Source organism: Danio rerio, chromosome 17 (genome assembly GCF_052040795.2).
Source record: "Danio rerio strain M-AB ecotype USA chromosome 17, GRCz13ab, whole genome shotgun sequence".
Lineage (NCBI taxonomy): Eukaryota > Metazoa > Chordata > Actinopteri > Cypriniformes > Danionidae > Danio > Danio rerio.
The window spans coordinates 35,580,487-35,600,873 of NC_141037.1; the positions used below are offsets into that span (position 1 = coordinate 35,580,487).

Consider the following 20,387-nt stretch of genomic DNA (forward strand, 5'->3'; position numbering starts at 1 on the left):
GTATATTAAAAACCAGGGATATCTACTACATATACAGTACTTTTACTAAGTGCAAGAAAGTCTATAACAGTAAATCGGATGAAGCCACAACCTTTAACAATAGCACAGTGGCTAGAAAAACTTGAATCAATATATGGAATGTATGTATATGGAATACATGACTGCTCAACTTCAATTGAAATTGTATATTTTTAAACAAAGATGGGCACCTGTCACTATGCATCTGAACATGGCAACAGGACATATTCTGACTGAATCCTTTGAAATTTGAAAATGATGTATGCGTCTTTTTGTAATTAGTTTTTATTTACTGGTAGTGTAACTTGTTATTATTATTTTTATTTATTATATATATATATATATATATATATATATATATATATATATATATATATATATATATATATATATATATATATATATATATATATATTTGGTAACTGCTGCTGTCACTGACTGTTTAGTTCTGTAAAATGTGATAATGTATAAAAATAAATTTCAAACTTTATTGTAAAAATCCAGAAAAAAACTATGTTTTTAATACATAATTAAATTAAGTTAAATTAAATATTATATTTAAAATTAAATTAGACAGTAAATAATTGATACAATTTTTTTTAATACACCTATGTGATAAAATATGACAGAATTAAATTAAGTTAAATTAAATTGAATATTACATTTTAAATAAGGTTAAATTAAATATTAAATTAATATACACAAAATATGTTTTTAATACATCTATGTGATAAAATATGCCAAAAACTGAAATTAAAATAAATATAAAATTTTAAATAAAATAACATTTTAAGTTTAATTAAATATTGAATTAAAAATGAAATGAAAAAATTAAATTTAAAAATTAAATTAAATTCAATTAGGCGACGCAGTGGCGCAGTAGGTAGTGCTGTCGCAAAGCAAAACTAATCATTAAAAACCTTTATTGACACATATATAATAGACAAATTCTGGATTTAGCAGATATTAACTTGCATGATTAAGGCAAATGAAGGGATACCCCAGAATGCGTATATTAAAAACCAGGTATATCTACTACATATACAGTACTTTTACTAAGTGCAAGAAAGTCTATAACAGTAAATCGGATGAAGCCACAACCTTTAACAATAGCACAGTGGCTAGAAAAACTTGAATCAATATATGGAATGTATGTATATGGAATACATGACTGCTCAACTTCAATTGAAATTGTATATTTTTAAACAAAGATGGGCACCTGTCACTATGCATCTGAACATGGCAACAGGACATATTCTGACTGAATCCTTTGAAATTTGAAAATGATGTATGCGTCTTTTTGTAATTAGTTTTTATTTACTGGTAGTGTAACTTGTTATTATTATTTTTATTTATTTATTATATATATATATATATATATATATATATATATATAATACATAATTAAATTAAGTTAAATTAAATATTATATTTAAAATTAAATTAGACAGTAAATAATTGATACAATTTTTTTTTAATACACCTATGTGATAAAATATGACAGAATTAAATTAAGTTAAATTAAATTAAATATTAAATTTTAAATAAGGTTAAATTAAATATTAAATTAATATACACAAAATATGTTTTTAATACATCTATGTGATAAAATATGCCAAAAACTGAAATTAAAATAAATATAAAATTTTAAATAAAATAACATTTTAAGTTTAATTAAATATTAAATTAAAAATGAAATGAAAAAATTAAATATAAAAATTAAATTAAATTCAATTAGGCGACGCAGTGGCGCAGTAGGTAGTGCTGTCGCCTCACAGCAAGAAGGTCGCTGGGTCGCTGGTTCGAGCCTCTGCATTTCTCTGTGGAGTTTGCATGTTCTCCCTGCGATCGCGTGGGTTTTCTCCGGGTGCTCCGGTTTCCCCCACAGTCCAAAGACATGCGGTACAGGTGAATTGGGTAGACTAAATTGTCTGATGTGTGTGTGTGTGTGTGTGTGTGTGTGTGTGTGTGTGTGTGTGTGTGTGTGTGTGTGTGAATGTCTGTGGATGTTTCCCAGAGATGGGTTGCAGCTGGAAGGGAGAATGGAGCTATTTAATTTCCACCACACACCAAACAATTTTGTCTCTAAATACTTTTATCAGATTGTTATTATTAAATTGTGTTATAATTCAAAAACAAGCTCTAAAATAGCCCACAATAAAGACAACATATACCTTTTTTATAGTACTTTATATTTCCATAATATTTTCACCACACAAACACTTCAACAATTCATTTGTGATCCTGCAAGCCCATATGCAGTGCAGTTCCTTGATATATTTGTTAGATGTTAGGATAGATTGAGATATGCTGGGTTTTATTTTTGTGCTCTGCCAGCAGAAAACAGCAGCTCGTTTTGTTGGCTTGAGCTTGTTGCCAATTAAGAATGCTTAAATAATGACCCGCAGAGCGCTGTTGTCCTCCTAGGAGGCCTGTGCTGACGTGCTGACTTTTCACAGTAAAATCTGACGTCCGGTATGGGGTTACATGGCGAGCGCTGATCTAGATTTAGCTGCGCTTGCCTGAAAAGCTCTCTGTGAAAAAAAAAGCTCTCTGTGATCCTTTTTTTTTTTGCAACAGCAGAAAACGCTTGCTTCTATAATGCAGCAGCAAACAGCGGTGTCTATTAATGGACAAGACTCCAGCTTCCCCAACAGCCTACTCTGGTATTTCCCACAATGCTCTTGCGCTCATGTTAATAAAGCTGGAGAGCTTCTGCACCTCAGCGCCAGATCTGAGCTGGTGATTCTGTGATGCAATAAAGTGTGTAATTAATTTCAGATACAGGTATAGCGACTCCCCTGGACCCGTCCCGCTCTGACACACCAATAACATCATCGCTAAACATCAAGCCCTTAAAGAAATATTCCAGCCTCAGAACAAGTTCAGCATTTGTGTATTAATATCATTGTGAAATGAATTTTAGCCCGCTCCTCTTGTTTGCAATAATTCTACAATTATATTGTTAATTGGGTGACCTGCTGGCTTAGTGATTAGCACTGACGCCTCACAGCAAGAAGATCGCTGGTTTGAGTCCCGGCTGGGCCAGTTATTATTTCTGTTTGGAGTTTGCATGTTCTCCCCATGTTGACGTGGGTTTCATCAGGGTGCTCTAGTTTCCCCCACAGTCCAAAGACATGTGCCATAGGTAAGTTGAATAAACTAAATAGGCCATATATGTTTGAATGAGTGTGTATGGGTGTTTCGCAGTCCTGGGTTGCAGCTGGAAGGGCATTCGCTGTGTAAAACATATGCTGGTTCATTCCACTGTGGTGAATAAAGGGACTACGCTGAAGGAAAATTAATGAATGAATAATGTTGGTAATGGAAAAGCATGTGTAACTAACACTGACATGTTGGTATTGGTGATTTACAGGGACTCTCCATAGGCCTAACTTTTAAATATTAAAAAAATGTCATTATATGGCACTACCCCTTAACCCAATCCTCACAGGAAGCCTGTGGCAATTTTTAAAGTCAAAAGACCCCTTTAAGTATGGTTTTGAATTGTTTTGAATTACAAGGACATCAGGCATGTCCTCATAAACCACCACAATAGACTATAACTCCCATACGGAATCTGCGCATGCAGAAATCCACAGATTTCTACAAATTTTTAGCCCATCTTTGAGTCTGTTTATTTACTTGTGTGCATGTGTGTATATTAATATTTATTCAGATTTTAAATTAATTACAGTAATATTAAAACAATTCAGTTCATGAAGTCATATTTTCTGTCTTTTAGTAGATATATTATATGAGAGACTTGCTTTATTCACCAAATAAGTTGTTCTAATTGGATTTGCATTGTAAACATTAAATAAAAGCTAATTATGTATTATTTTCTATTTCATATATTAAGTTTTTAGTTATGATACTCCAAAAATCATTCCACATGAACCTACTCATTTATTTTTACAAAATTCTGAACAGTGCTCCTGTAAATAGCAAAAATGTCCACAGATTCTGTCTGGCCCTATAGTCAGACCCAGGTCAGTATACAAAAAACTGTCCTTGTAAACCAAAAAAAAAAAAAAAAAAAAGTACACACACACACTCTCTCTCTCTCTCCCTCTCCCTCCATTTAATACTAGACTTTACAACTTAATATTTTATTAAAATGTTTACAGTAATATGGTCATATAAAGTGCTCTGTCTTTTAAAAATGAAATGATATGGCATATGAAAATACGGTTGATAGAAATCTATAAAACATTTGAAATGTAACTGTAATAATGTTCGTTTTGTGGGAAGAAGAAGGCAGGGTCGGCGATATCAGGTAAGCACAAACTTTTATTTATAATGCTGTGTGTGTATGTGCGTGTCGAGTCTGCAAGTGGACAGGCTCTCCTCTCTCCCGGCTTCTGCTTCTCCTCCCCTTATGAAGGTGTCTCTCCGGCCCAATCACTAGAAAATACAGGTGTTAATAATTATTTATGATTAGACCACTGACCAGCCGCCGGTGTCTCCGCTTGCTCTCCCCCCTTTCTAGGTGTTCGATCACGCCTTCCCCATCACAGTAACATTTACAATGGAATAAAAAAGTATATATATATTGCAAATAAGTGCTGTAAACACACAAAATGTGCAATGTTAAAAATAACCTAAAAACATAAAAAGCAACAACCATTTAAATTGTATTGTTTTGGGTTTATTATAGCTTTAGTGATATATTATTGATGCTTCTACTCAAACAGTACCTTTGTTCAATTGATCTATTTTACAAGCCAGTTACATTCATTTCAAAAAGGGAGAATTTAATTGTGTGGTATTATACTGTTGTGTTGAAATGTTTTAAATTAATTTCAATACTATTATTGACTAAGATGAAAATGATCCTATGATTTATTTACAACACAGTTTGTGAAGTGATATTTTCTGTCTTTATATATTATATGAGATATATTATATGAGAAACATGCTTTGTTTTCCAAATAAGTGATTTTAATGTATTGAAATAATTTTACTCCTTTAATGGTTGCCAGCAATGACCTCTAGATAGTGACATTAACGACATGTGCTAGGAGAAAGAGGTTGAAACTATATTATTTAGAACTAAATTTTAAATAACTAACTAAATTAGAGTAACATTTTTCATGGTTTATCACTTTTTATGGAAAGTGGAGAGTGTAGACAAAAATGCATGAAGAGCAGACACAGATAATGCTGTCTACTGGAGAGCATGCCATACAGTTGGTTTGTCAAGCCCACTCACCTGCTCAGAATTGCACAATGTTTTCTAAAAAGTATGAGGTGCTTATATCAAGGAGTCTGGTGCATATATGGAGAGGAAAATAGCATGTCCACAGGTGGTTTTTCAAGCCCACTCACCTGCACATATCAAATCCGAGGAAATGCTGAGAGTTTTCTAGAAGCATAAAATGTTGATAGGAGTATATAGAAAATCTTGTAGATAATAGTATAAGAGTTCTATAGGCTTGGTCAGAGCTTGAATACCTGGTTCAGGTGTGTTTAATTATGGCTAGAGCTGTACACTTCAGGACAGTGGCCCTAAAGGACCGATCCTGCGTTCAAGTTGTTCAACTTAACGTGGTTTAAGTCAAGGGACATTCTAACTTATGAGCTGACAAGTCATAATAATGAAGTCAGGTGTGACTTTCAATAATGACTTTGTGGTGCGTTCATGTAAATACAATTTGATTTGAATGCACCATAAGTTTGGACGGGTTTGGACACCCCTGCTCTATTCCTAAACCTGATGTAGATCTACAGCACTAAAGACATTCTCACACTTATTTGATGTTTTTGGGGTTCTTTGTTTTTTTTTTTTTTTGATTATAGTCAGATCTACATATAAACGGTTTTATTTGTCTACAGGGATTGGACAATGAAGCTGAAACACTGGCTAATTTATTGTTAAAAGTTTCATGCCTAAGTTTGACCATTATGAGAACAAAGTTAAACATCTCCCATGGCCTGCACAGTCACCAGAACTAAATAATATTGAGCCACTTTGCAGTGTTTTGGAGGAGTGAGTCAGGAAATGTTTTCCTCCACCAACATCATGTAGTGACCTGGCCACTATTCTGCAAGGAGAATGGCTCAAAATCCCTCTGGCCACTGTGCAGGACTTGCATCTGACATGCTCAAGATGAATTGATGCTGTGTTGGTTGTAAAAAAGAGGCCCCACACCATACTAATGGATTACTATAGTCTAAAACTAGTTGTTTTTGTTTCATTGTCCAACTTGTGTGTATTTGTTGATTTTTAAGAACAACTTCACAGTTCAAATTTTATCTGGGGTTGAGACTACCAGTTTTGTTTATAGAAGGAAGAATAATCAAATCAGCTAAAATATGAGCTAAGCAAACACATGTGAAGGACATGTATGACGTAATGAAGACTTTACCAGTTGCAAGATAACCTATTGAACTTTCTGCAAAGTTTGACAGAGTTTTTTTATCCATTGCCTGAATATGTGCATGTTTTGACATGGTTTTAGCTTTCTTCAAAATCTCTTTTTTATGTTCAACAGAAGAAAGAAACTTATAAAGGTTTTGGAAACACTTGAGGAAGATAAAATAGTGAGTAAATTTGTTGTTTGAACTATCCCTTTAATAGTGTTCTGTAGCATTCATTGACAAACTGTTGTCAATACTATAATATATACAGTATAATACACTTTACTATAGCATGCCTAAACACTATAGTATCTATACATTTCTAATAAAGTACTATAAATTTCTATTTTTTCATTCGTGTACAATTTAAAATGACAGATGGTCATAATGCACTGAACAGTCTCAGTTTCATACAATAGGAAGACGCTTGTTGTGCATTAAACCCTGTCAAAACAGATTTCCGAGTAAACTGTAAATATTGCTCACCAACACCTCCTGCAACTTTGCCAAATCTATATAGTTGTGTTGAGATTGCTCTGGCCTGACTCCTCCCCCCGAGTTCGAGGCGCTCGTCTCTCGGCTCTGCTCAGGCTTGTCAGTGCGGGCGAGAGCGCTGCTAAACATGGCGTCGGACGGGATGATTTTAACCAACCACGACCACCAAATCCGAGTTGGAATATTGACAGGTAAATACGAAATGACACTAGCTCCTTTTACGCCTCGTCGCTCGCGCGGCTCTGTCCGTTGTCGCTGCTGCCTGCTGTGGTTTGTCGTGCCGGTGGTGATTCCTATCTGAGCGAGTTCTGCCTATGTATCTCTCGCGTTCCTCGACTCGTTTCCAAAAGCTGGGCTTTTATTCATCCATACATCCTCGTACTCGTCTATACATCTATTCTATAATCTATCCGGCTTCCCGAGAGCTGCCTTTGGTCTGTCATGCAGCACAGCTCAGTGTCAAGACAACAGTTTGTGTGATGAATTATTCATAGCTTGTACGCAAGACATCCAAATAACATAAAGCAGATCGCTGGAAAAGCCTCTTATATCTGTGAATGAGCCCTCCGATCGCTGAAATGCGCCCGTTTATGGTCATATTAACATGTGTGGATGCCGAACAGTGCTGTTATGTAGACACGAGCTGGTATTTGGAGTTGGTCACGCAGTGTGTTTTTTCCCCTCATGGATTTCTGCACAGCAGCATCTCTGCTTCGGGTTTGATCTGAGGCTTTATTTGTACACATGCACGATGATATCTGCAAACCTACAGCATCTCGTGCACTTGACAGATTCACTCTGAAATGCACCTTAAATAGGACTTTCTGGGTTACCGATCATGGCTTTTAGTGTGCACGCGATTAAGTGGCATTCTCGTGCTTGCGTTTGAATCGTGTTCATTGATCGCCACCCCAATTTTGGTTAAATTCTGGGGACTGAACACTGAAGCAGCCGCCTTGCTGTTAAGTATTGCTGCCGTAGTTTCCCCTCGGGAGATGGAGGGAATGAGTGATGAATAGCGATGTCTGATTCGTGAACGAATCGCTCTTTCCGTTCAAATCTTTATAACGGTCTGTTGAGGAGTCGGTGGAACTTGGGAGTTTTCTTATCAAATAGATCAGTTGTGTTGTTCAAGAAGATTACAACTCATTAACTCGGTGAATCGAAAAGTGTTATATGAATAAACAGCAAAATCGGTCCAGGGCACTCGAAAAATGTGGAAAGATGTTGAAAAGCATTGATTGTTATGGCTATTTCTTGAAATATAAGGATGTCAATATAGGCTGTTTAGTATCTTTCCACATTTTTTTCGAGGACCTTGGACTGATTTTTGCTGTTCTGATGGGTCCCTTACCCAAAGAGCACTGACACATTATTTAGGCTATACCCCTCAGCACTTTTTGTTTTATTATGGAGTGTTATACAAATGTTTCCCAGCAAGAAAGAATGGGTTAGTTCTGAGGTAATTAAATATATAGCATAAATAATTTGGTTGCGCTCAGCTGGCAATTCTGTGAGGAGTTTGCATGTTCTCCCCATGTTCGCGTGGCTTTCCTCCGGGTGCTCCGGTTTCCCCCACCATTCCAAAGACATGTGGTACAGGTGAATTGGGTAAGCTAAATTGTCCATAGTGTATGTGTATAATGGGTGTGTATGTATGTTTCCCCTTGATAGGTTGTAACTGGAAGGGCATCCGCTGCATAAAACATATATGCTGGATAAGTTGGCTGTTAATTCCGCTGTGCCAACCTGAGATTAATAATGGGACTACTAAGGTGAAAAGAAAATGAATGAATGAATTTGGTTGTGCACTTCATAATTGGACTGAACGTCATAGCAAAAATGACTCATTAACTCAACGATTTTAACAATTGTTATTTAAACATTTCTCATTTTAAATCATGCACATGCTGTCTTGATTTTATGATTGATTAATTATTCATTTGTGACTTCTTAATTGGATTAAACTACTGAGTAGGTAAGAGCGATTAGTAATAATTAACAGCTTTATCAACATGCATTAAGGTACGGTATGTTAAGTAATAGAGAAAAGACTTATTTTTGATTTATGTCAATAGTGAAAGATGATGGAAGGTGTCATGTTTTAAACAAGCATCTTTCTTTAGTGAAATTGTGAAGAAAGAGAAATTGCTCGATTTTGCACAAAAATAGAACAAAACAGCAGTATATTTGTGTTTTTAGTATTAATGTTGTTGTTAAGTGTTATTAAAAGCGTAACTTTTTCAGTGCTGTTATAAATGTAGTTGGCTTTAATCCAACTGATGGATTCACCAACCTGGACTGGGATGACTGAAAATACAAAAGTCACCCACATTAACAGAATTTGACAGTGTTATGTGGCTACATAAAGTTTTAATAGGATGTTTTAGAGCATGCAATATATCAGCGATCATCTAAAAGAACCATTCTCTCAAACCAATCCATTGTAACCAACTGTTTAAATGAACCGATTCATGGAAAAGAATCAGACTCTCCATCACAAGTGATGAAATGCACACACTGACTGAATGCAAATGTCAGTGACTTTGCAGTGTGTCACATATTCATGACATTCCTCTCGGCGTGTTTCCGCGAGCGTGAGCCTCCGAGATGCTTGTCGCAAGGGGAAATGGCATAAAACAGTGTGGGAATCCCCCTCCCCCATCACACGCACACACACATACACACACCCCTACCCCTGTAGAAGCATGACTGCTGGCTGAGGGTGCTGTCCACTATTTTTTGGTGCTGAAATGCCGTCAGCCTCATATTTGTACTCGTTGCAAGATTTTGCTCAGCTATTTAGAGCTGAAACAGAAATATCTTTGAGAAGGTGAGAGGGATTTTCCTGAGGACTTTATATGCACCCCCCTTTTCTTTTCTCTTATACTAACATCAGCTGATCTAGTCCATCATTAGTCGCAGTCACGCCTAGCCCTTCTAGGAGATTGGTTAGCATGCCTACACTGTGTAGGGGCATTCTGTGGAAGCGCACGCTTATTGATGAGGAACTCTGTGTGTGTGTGTGTGTGTGTGTGTGTGTGCGTGTGCGCGCAAAGGAGGCAGGGAGGGAGCAAGAGAGAGAATGGATGCCTTAGAGTGAGACGAAAATGGGACCAAGCACACAGAACTACTGAACATGCATACTTAATAGTGAGCGAACGACACATCACCATTTCTAGTCAGTTGTGCATTGACAAGCAAAAACCTTTTGACCTTTTGTTGTAAATGGGCGAAACGGAAAGACGAGCAGGGCTTTCAGATGTGTGTTAATTTAAAAAGCAGCTCTGCGAGATGTTTTAACTATGCATTTCATTTGCATTAATATAGAATTGAAATTAGAAGCTATTGATTTTTGTTGTGCTATTCAAAGTTGATTTGTTTTGGTGTTTATTTCTGGCACAGCGCTCGAGACCAAGTCTGCACGCTATTCGGATTTCCAGGAAAACATTATCATTGGTCGGAGTGCTGTTTGGTATTACGAATGTTTAACATATAAGATTTATAGCCTGGAAACATTTAGGGGAAATTTGTTGGATGAGTCTACTGAACAGATATAGAGCAGTTGCAAGTTTTGGTTGAATGCTGAGCTCAGAGGATTTCACTTTTGGAAGGGCGTTGCTTTTTGGTCTTTTCACAGAACAGTAAAATATGTGTGTATCCTACAAAGCACCTCTTGAAGGGGGTTGTGATATTGGAGTGAATTTGTTTAGCTGTAAATGTACTACGTTCATCAGCTTTGGCCAGCCCAAAAACTTTTCATTCTGATTGGTTTAGCTGTAGTTTGCACACTTTGGAGGCTCAGATGTAGGGCTGGGCAATACAGCAAAAAACAAAACAATAAATGAAATTACAATATAATGATAATTATTTAATATTTTGTTACAATCCATTTAGGAATATTAATTATTTTCTTTATTTAACCACTTTATTTTAATTTACCAACATTACTAAGGCAAATAGTGTTAATAGTCAAAACAAAAATAAATAAACAAAAATATGCAGTCTCATATGTCTTCTAATATAATAAAGAAATAGGTTAAAGAGACTCTTAATCTTGATGAATAAAATGTGACAAAGTGTGTGCAATAGTAAACTGTAAATACTAAACAATGAAAGCTAACTTTAAGGTAGATCGACATCTGTAAGGTGTCAATAATAATGATACAGTAAACCTCAAACTCTGTAAACAAAACAAATTATTAAAATCAAATCTGAGCTTTCAAGTAAAGGAACCGACCAGCATTATTCAAATACATGTTGCAACATTACATATTGTGAAGTTGGATGACTACATTACCCCCTGTAGGGTTGGGCCGATAGATGATGCCATCATCCATCGCCAATGGCTAATAGACAACACGATGCTGAGCCGGCATTGGCGATCCTCCACCCTGCCCCCGTCGCAAACCTGCTTGCGGAAAATACACACTTAGGCCTTGTTTACGCTAATACGTCTTAGTATTAAAATGGCATTTTAGAAAGAAAATGATCCACACCATGTTTTACCTAGCATTTTGAACGACCCTCCGTCCACTGAAAATGCACATGACGTGACTACACACACACACACACACACACACACACACACACACACACACACACACACACACACACACACTGTCATGCTCTCGTCTGAGCTCCAGTGAGCAGTGCAAGTTGGACAGTTTATCAAGGATGTACTGCTGGATCGCGTCTCACTATAGTTGTTAAAAGTGATATTCAGACATCCCAAGTCTCCTGGAAGTTCCGGGAGTCTCACGCAAATGCATAGAGACTCCTGGATGCCCGCAAAAGAGTGATACATTGCTTGTTTGACACATTGTGCGCACTCTGTCAAACACCGCCTTCAAATAACATACCCCCACCCCACCCCTCGGTTTTCACATGACGACGATCCTAACCTCCAACCCTAACCTCCTATACTAAAAAAAATCTTTCGGATAGAGTGCTAGTGGCCACTCTGGCGACATCTTTGCATCATTTTAAAAAAAAAAAAATTATGTTTGGGTGCTCTGTGTTTGTCTGAGGTAATTAGTCTGCCATTATTACCGAAATGTGTATATTCCATAAAAAGTGTAAAGCAGATTGGTTAGTTCTACTAGCATGAATCGCAGTGTGCAAGCTGCATTCTGGAAACTTGAGATGTACTGTATTCAACTGGGTACATCTGGAAAATGAGTGCACGTCATGTGCTCCTTGCACCTTGATTGGAAATAACACTTAGCTTAGTGGCATTTCCTCCAAGGCCTGCACTCAGCAGACACATTATAATAAAACTATAGCGCTTCATATTAGGGCTGGAAGATATTGGAAAAAAATTATTTAGATTTTAGAATTAGATTAAAAAAAAAAATTATTCTGCGATATATATATTGTGATATGAATACGATTTTACTAGATGTGTTGAATAACAATTTGAAAAGAATTTAGAATTTTAGAGCGATTGGGAAGATTTTGTAAGGAAGTGCATATGAGCAATTTTATGCAAATGTCAACCATGGCGTGAAAAAAAATAGTGAAATCCTTTCAAAGTTTTTGCATAGGTTTGTATTTTCTACGACTGTATAAATGCTCAAAATTGTTTCTGTCAGTGTTTTCAAACAATTATATTTCATTTACCAAAGTCACACAAGTAGCAATTTCACATTCGTCACATACATAACAGAGAGATGTCACATGCATAATGAAGCTTTTTCCTTATAAATGCAAAAAAATGTCCAATAAAATAAAATCAGTCATGTTTGTTCTGTAGTGAGCCAACTCTTGTCCTTTTGATTAGTGTTGTTTCTTTTGGGTTGTGCAGTTTAATTTAGTTTATTTTCTGCAAAACATGTTGTAGAATGAAAACTCACAGACTTTTTTGTTCACATGCATAACACATGCTTATTTTCCTCATTTAAAACATAAAAAACGTTTATAGATTGATGTTTTTCTGATTGCAGAACTCTGTGGTTAGTTTTTTTGGAAAATATATACAGATGTTTCAATATAATGTTAACATATACTTTCTCTGTGTATTTATGTTTTCAATTTTTACTGAAAATGTCACATCCATAGCGCTGGAATTGTTCATATGATATCATAGCATAGATATAAGCATGGAGAAATTCAATAAAGTAAAATGCACAAATTAATTAAATCACATTTCATTGTTTTCCAGATGAGTCGAACTGTAGGTATACAGTAATTTAATAATCAAATGTTAAATAACACTACATAGTCTTCATTTTATAAACAATTTAATATAATTTATCATTATTAATTTGTAAAAGTTACAAACGGTACAATTTCTTTGGCCTGAATGCTTTCAAAACCATCCCACAGTCACAGGCCTCAAAAACACTAGCGAATTGATCAACTATAATCCAAACTCAACATTGTGTATACGATATCGATGCTAAAATTATATATTTTAGCCACAGCCATATCACCCTGCAGCCCAAGACCGGTTACTCACTGAAGCTAAGCAGGGCTGAGCCTGGTCAGTACTTGGATGGGAGACCACTAGGGAACACTAGGTTGCTGTTGCAAGTGGTGTTAGTGAGGCCAGCAGGGGGCGCTCAACCTGTGGTCTGCGTGAGTCCTAATGCCCCAGTAAAAGTGAAGAGGACACTACACTGTCAGTGAGCGCCGTCTTTCGGATGAGACGTAAAACCGAGGTCCTGACTCTCTGTGGTCATTAAAAATCCCATGGCACTTCTCATAAAAGAGCAGGGGTGTAACCTCGGTGTCCTGGCCAAAGTCTCTCTATCGGCCCTTACGATCATGGCCTCCCAATCATCCCCATCCACCGAATTGGCTCTATCACTGTCACTGGCGCCGTTGTCCTGTGGCAGCCGTCGCATCATCCAAGTGGATGCTGCAGACTGGTGGTGGTGTGGAGAGACCCCCCCTCTCATGATTGTGAAGCGCTTTGGGTGTATGGCCATACACAATAAATGCGCAATATAAATACACATTACATTACATATTGTGCAGCCCTACTTTACACCAAACTTTATCGTTATTGACAATGGGGTTTAGTCAATAAATACAGCATGTCCTGATAATGATGTATATCACTATATAGTATAAACAAGGACTAGAACTCATTCCTATGTCATCATATTTCTCTCATAAACTTTTATTATATGTTTTTTTTACTTATTATAATAATAGTAGTAATTAAATACTAATACTTATTGTAAGAATAAATACTAATATAATGTAAAACACTTAAATCAAATGATTACTGGTCTAACATAAACAAATCAGTTAACAAAATGTAAACAATGGTTGAACTTTAAAGGTTGAAACTTTTCAACCTCATCGTTTCTGTCTGCGTCCCCATAAAGGTGCGTAATATTGCACTCCTGTAAATTATAAAAAAGTATTACCGTAAACGGTGTATTCTGCGACACCACAATATAAACAACAGAGCATAATATGAAATATATTTGGTCTATATATATTTTCATATTGCACACAGCCCTATTGCATGGCTACTCTTTGATATCCAGTACATGAAATGGCACATAGAGAAAAGGCACACGCTTTTAGATCATTTTTCTCTCCAGCTCTCATCTTTCCATTCAAAGGTGCCAGCATCAGAGTTCCATTCACGGCTGTGGATGCTGTCAGGGCTTGTCTCTGAGGTGTTCATAGCGATCTTCCCGTGTGGGCAGAACTCCTCCTTCTGAACAGCTGTCGTGCTTCAACGAATAAACTGAAGTCAGGTACATGCCCGTCATTGATGGGCTGCGTTTCCTCAAGTACAGGAAATTATTGAGGTCTAGAATATGTCAAAATCAAATGTGTGTGCTTTGGAGTCAAATATCGAAAATTATAGATATTGTGGCCATGGATTAAGCTGCGAGTGATGATCGATTGACCGTCCCATGATGATGCATGCTTCAGTGTGTGTGGAGCAGTCAAACATGGCATCTGTGTATTTGTATCTGAACTGCATCAGGTTTTTCCAGCGACATTTTTACAGCCATGGTGTGTTTAACTCCAACGTTTCTACTTGTAGATTGTAAATGAAGATATAAAACTTTTTCTGACAGTAGTCTTGTGATTTAGGCCTATGATGGTATCAACGTTTCTCTTTGAGATAAATTATTTAAGTTAAAATTAATATAAATAGCTAAAAAAAAAAAATAGCCAAATTTACAACATGTTCATGTATAGCATAAAATACAACTGAATTTCATTGGTTGTTACTTATTAAACAATTATTAACAGTTACAGTATAAAGCATTGACTAAGTAATTATTATCACCCGAGATTATTAAATGCTTTTAAAGTTTTCTTCATGAGTTTAGTTTAACTAATGTTAACAAATGTAGCCTTTTTATACAGTGTTAATGAACATTAGGCCTAAGTGCATTTTTAATTAATATTTTGTGCATGTCCTAGGTCAGATGGTCAAAATTAAAAAAGCCTATTAAGACATCATGCATTCAAGCATTGGCAATTTATTAAATCGGACTATTTTTAAAAGGCTCTCAAAAAGTAAAAGATAAATATGTATTAACAGTAGGACTGCACGAAATTGGAAAAATCGAACATTGCAATACACGCTCTCTGGCCACTTTACTGCTTGTTAATGTACATTTCGAATCAGCCAATCACATGGCAGCAACTCAATGCATTTAGGCATGTAGACAAATTTGCAGCAGCTGCGTGATGCTGTCATGTCAATATAGACCAAAATCACTGAGAAATATTTCCAGTACTTCGTTGAATCTATGCCATGAAAAATGAAGGCAGTTCTGAAGACAAAAGGGGTCCAACCCGGTACTAGTAAAGTGTACCTAATAAAGTGCGTTTAATGATTTCAAGTAGTTGAACTGTATTCAAGTATGCAGTAACTGAATAATCACATGTAATATATATATATATATATATATATATATATATATATATATATATATATATATATATATATATATATATATTCGGGCAGCTGTATTGAGAATATATATATATATACAGCTGCCCAAAATAAAAAAAAATAAAAAAATGTATGTATATATATATATATATATATATATATATATATATATATATATATATATATATATATATATATATATATATATATATATATATATATATATATATTCGGGCAGCTGTATTGAAGGAAATTCGAGGGACTTCAGATTCTTCAGACACTTCAGATTCTCACCGGAAGTAGTAGGTTGTCCATGTACTTCTCGCATACTGTTTTAAACTATGCAGGACACCGGCCCTCCAGGATTGAGTTTAAACGCCCCTCTCTTATTCACCTTATTCTCAGCTGGCAAGTGGGCGCTGCCATTTGAATCTTTTTGTCTCGCGACTTCCGGTCACATTCACTTCCATTAATTTTTTGACGTTAACAACTGCTCGTTACGCTGCTTGATGTTGCAATTTAATATTTTCTTATTATATTATGCTACTTGATCTGTGTAGTCATGCAAACATTTGTTTGTTGAGCAAGTAGTTTGGCTATTTTGTGCCGTTTATTATTCCTTGTCATTTCTCCCATATAGGCGACTGAATCGGAAGTTCTAAGACAATCGCGAAAACAGGCACACTTCCGCATTTTAGAATAAGGTCAATAGCCTTAAAAACTCAGAAACACCTAAAATTCACAGCTTTTATTGAGAATTGTTTAATATGTGTTTTTTAAGTGTTTTTTATGCCAAAAAGTGTGAGCTTGCTCAAGCTGTTTGTAAATTTAAGGATCATAAGCCTTTTTTTAGTAACAGTTTATCTACTGTTATCTGTCTACCTATACCAATGCCAATGAAAAATTTGCATTGACTTTCTTGAGGAATAATGTCATAGCATATAATTTTTATTTTGCCAGATGGTTGCATTCTTACCAGGGCTAGGCATGGGCCGGTATACAATTCTGACGGTATGATAACCTTGGATAAAAATCTCATAGTTTCAAGGTATTGTGATTACTGCTCTAAAGTATATACTTTTAAAAATGTCTGGGTAAAAACATTTTTCCCCAATTCTGCTCTCTTTATTTGTTTCAAAAACGCGTCATTACAATTTAAAACAGCATATTATCTTTTTAATATCTTTTCTGCTGGAGATACGGTTGTCCTAAAAGCAAAAAAAAAAAAAAAAAATCATACACATACCTTAGGAATGGTATAGCAGAACATGTTGATGGTTTTAAAACCTTGACTTTTCCAAACCGTGGTATATTTTAAAATGGTTATAGTCCCATGCCTAACTAGGGCTGCACGATATTGAAAAAAAAACTGACAATGTGATTTTAAAATTTTTTTTTCTGATATATTGTGATTGTGATATAAATACAGTTTCCCCACATGACTTGAATTGCTCTATTTTGAAATAATTAATTCTTTTAGATTACTCACTAGTGAGCTGCTTCTGATCTGCCTCCACCTCATACAGTTTCTCATGGCCGTTGTGGTGTCAGAGCATGTTAGCACCCTTGTGAAGTCTATCTCTGTGCTAACACTCAAGCAGCTCTCCAAAAGTTTACACTTCAAGTCCCTTTAACACCTCCTGAAACCCTCCAGCGGTGAAGGAGCAGACACTTCAATAGCAATTCGGAACTTGTGTGCCAGACTTAAAGGCAATAGAGGACCTTGTGTTTGAAAGACATGGGCCTCTGCCAAGATGTAATCTCAGCTGAACGTCAACAGTTGCCATTAATAAGCCTTAATGAAAGATAGTTCAGATGTCAGTCCCCAGGTATCGTTCCGGAGCCATCAGTATTGAATTACAGCAGCATAATTTCGCAGGTGTTGGAAATTCAGACAAGATCAGCCCCGGTGAACGCTGATAACAAAGCATTCTGGTCAGTGATTACTGAACGGCCTGTGTTAGATATCAAGTAAAAGCTTAAGGCGCCTTTATGTAGTGGCTTATGTGAATACCTCTTTCCATGTCGACATGGATGACATTTTTGTGGATTTATGCTCCTCGTTCTCTGACTCTGACAGATGACTTCAGCTAATATGTATACACTCTCTACAAATATTGATTAGACAAAATTAAACAAAAAAAAAACTAATGCAACAGTTTGCATTAATATATTCAAGTTACGACAACATCTAACAAAATGAGGGTCAGACAACAAACTATTATGTTAGCCAAATCTTTTCCTACTCAATCAGAGGCAGGAAACAAATCCAGTGTTATGTACTTAATTATATGCATGTTTTCAAGTTTAGAAGCTCAAATAAATGAAGTAGCTGAAATTGTTGAGTTTTTTTGTTTGTTTTCGAATTCACTGTTCATGCTTGTAAGAAATAAATTTAACAACATTGTTGTTTACTGGTAATTTCTTTTATTTGTATTAAACCACAGGTTTCCTTTTTTTTTTACAAAATAAAAATATGTTCTGTCCCATATTATCAGCACAAAAAATAACAAAAAAACATCAATGTGTGGACTTAAAAATACAAAACAACTCCATTAGTGTGTAAAAATTGAGTTATCAACCCAATTTCGTTGGGTTGCTACAAGTTAAATATTTTTTTTTAAATAACTGACAGACATATTTTCCATTAAATTAGCCAGATTTTTAAATTGATGTAATTATCAATATTTACCTGTATTGAAAACCTAATAAATTTATTCTGGCTACTTAAAAGTTTTAATCTAATCAGCATATTAGAATTTTTAAGTTACAGTAGTGTATTAAACTATGTAGTGGTAACAGACCTCTTGAGTTATTTTTTAGAGTGTACATTTATGCCATTCCAAGGTTCACCGTCTCTTATAGTTTTCTCCATAGAAGCGTAAGGGTGTATTATTTGTGTGTATTTTTGAAGATCACTTTCATTTTTCAAGGTAATTGAGAATGTTGAAAGACTTGGAACCTACAGTTGCTTAATGCTAGAGATGTGCGATATTGACTTTAAATTATATTTTATATTTTGCGATGTATTCAATTAATTTGATATCATTTTTGATTATACAATGTATGATTGAATGCTAGAGTTTGTCTGAACTAAATCTGCGAATATCTGGATGCTGTGTAGTTTATGAAATCAATAAAGCCCTGCTAAATTTGACAACATGCTGCTTTGTTTACAGAAGTAACCAAGGCAACATTATTAAGTCTGCTTTTTATTCAATACATTATAATAATGTTTTAGTTTTGGATTAGTTTCTTAAAATCTCACCAGTGTTTCTGGTTGAAAAGTGGTTATATAATGTCTTAAAATGTATGGAAAGAGTCTTAAAAAAGGTCTTAAAAGGTATGGATTTTCACTTAGGCATGGGACGATAACCATTTTTAAGGTATACTGCGGTTTGTAAAAGTCAAGGTTTTGAAACCGCCTACATTTTCTGTAATACCGTTCCTAAGGTATGTGTAAGATTTCTTTATTTACACTTTTTTTTAGGACAACAGTATCTCTAGCAGAAAAAAATATCCAAAGATACTGTTTTACATTGTATAGAAATCTGTGTTTTTGAAACTACAAAGACAGCGGAAGTCAATGACTTAATTTAATTATTTAGCCTGAGATGTTTACTTCTCAAAAATATCATAAATCTTTAAAAAAAAATAAAATACATTGGTTTCGAAGGGGAAAAAGGTTTTTGTTTTTTTACCCTGATATTTTAAAAGAGTATATTTTAGAGCAGTGAGCACATTACGTGAAACTGTCTGTGATACTTATATCCAAGGTTATCAGCTAAAGTCTAGATCGCATATATGCGGCCAGCCGGAAGTGGGATATGTACATTAATATAGCAGCATTTTTTTAATGACTCTGTATAACAATAATTAATACTTTTACAGTTCTGTGATTGTTGGGTTTAGCGTTGAGGGTAGGCGTTAAAGAAAATATATTGGGTAATTTAATAGATTAAATAAATAATACTTTGTATAACTACTGTTTTTACGTTACTGTGGTTGGGTTTAGGATTGGGGTGGGGGGTAGACATTAATAAAATACAATAAATGGGAAATTTTATAAATAAAAGAAATAATTCTCGTTAACTTCCAGCCGCAAACGTATCCGATAGCAACAACCAGGTTATCATACCGTCACAATCTCAAGCCTTCACCATGTCTATCCCAACTTCTCCAGTAGGTGCTTTTAGCTGAACTTAGAGCTGAAAATAAACAATGTCAGGAGACAAGAGAGGAAAATGACAGCAGCCAATCAGAATCAGAATTTCCACCAAGGTTTTAGTCATTCATAGTGCTTTAAAGTTTGGACCTTGACGTAGCGTTTTTAGATTTAACCTGAAAAATATCTATCACTTGTTTATAAGTGTTGTCAAAAGTATCGTTTTCGGTACCATTCGGTACTGAAATTTTAAAAACATCTATTTTTCTGCCAACATTTGTGTGTGTTCACATGCTTAACAGAAATGACTGTGATTGGCCATAAAGGTCATCAGTTCACCACTTTTTACTACTGTTCCTGGACATGAAGCATTTCAAAGCTGGTACACAAAAGTCCTCAAATGAGACCGGGAAATGGACTTTTTAAAAGTTTCAGTATTGAACTTGATACTTTTGACAACACTACTGA

The 20,387-nt window shown here is 35.3% G+C and overlaps 1 protein-coding gene across 20 annotated transcripts in view; it reads left to right on the top strand.

Annotated features, from left to right (window-relative positions):
• Window positions 1-6,924: 6,924 nt before the first annotated feature.
• The window catches only part of gphna (gephyrin a), a 170,532-nt gene continuing 157,069 nt past the window's right edge, over window positions 6,925-20,387 (top strand). For 19 of the 20 annotated variants that reach the window (XM_087289145.1, XM_087289148.1, XM_087289156.1 and 16 more), the window contains exon 1: window positions 6,925-7,067. In XM_087289145.1, the coding sequence (XP_087145271.1) occupies window positions 7,004-7,067 (64 nt within the window). In that variant the 5' untranslated portion in view covers window positions 6,925-7,003. 20 annotated transcript variants of the gene reach the window in all.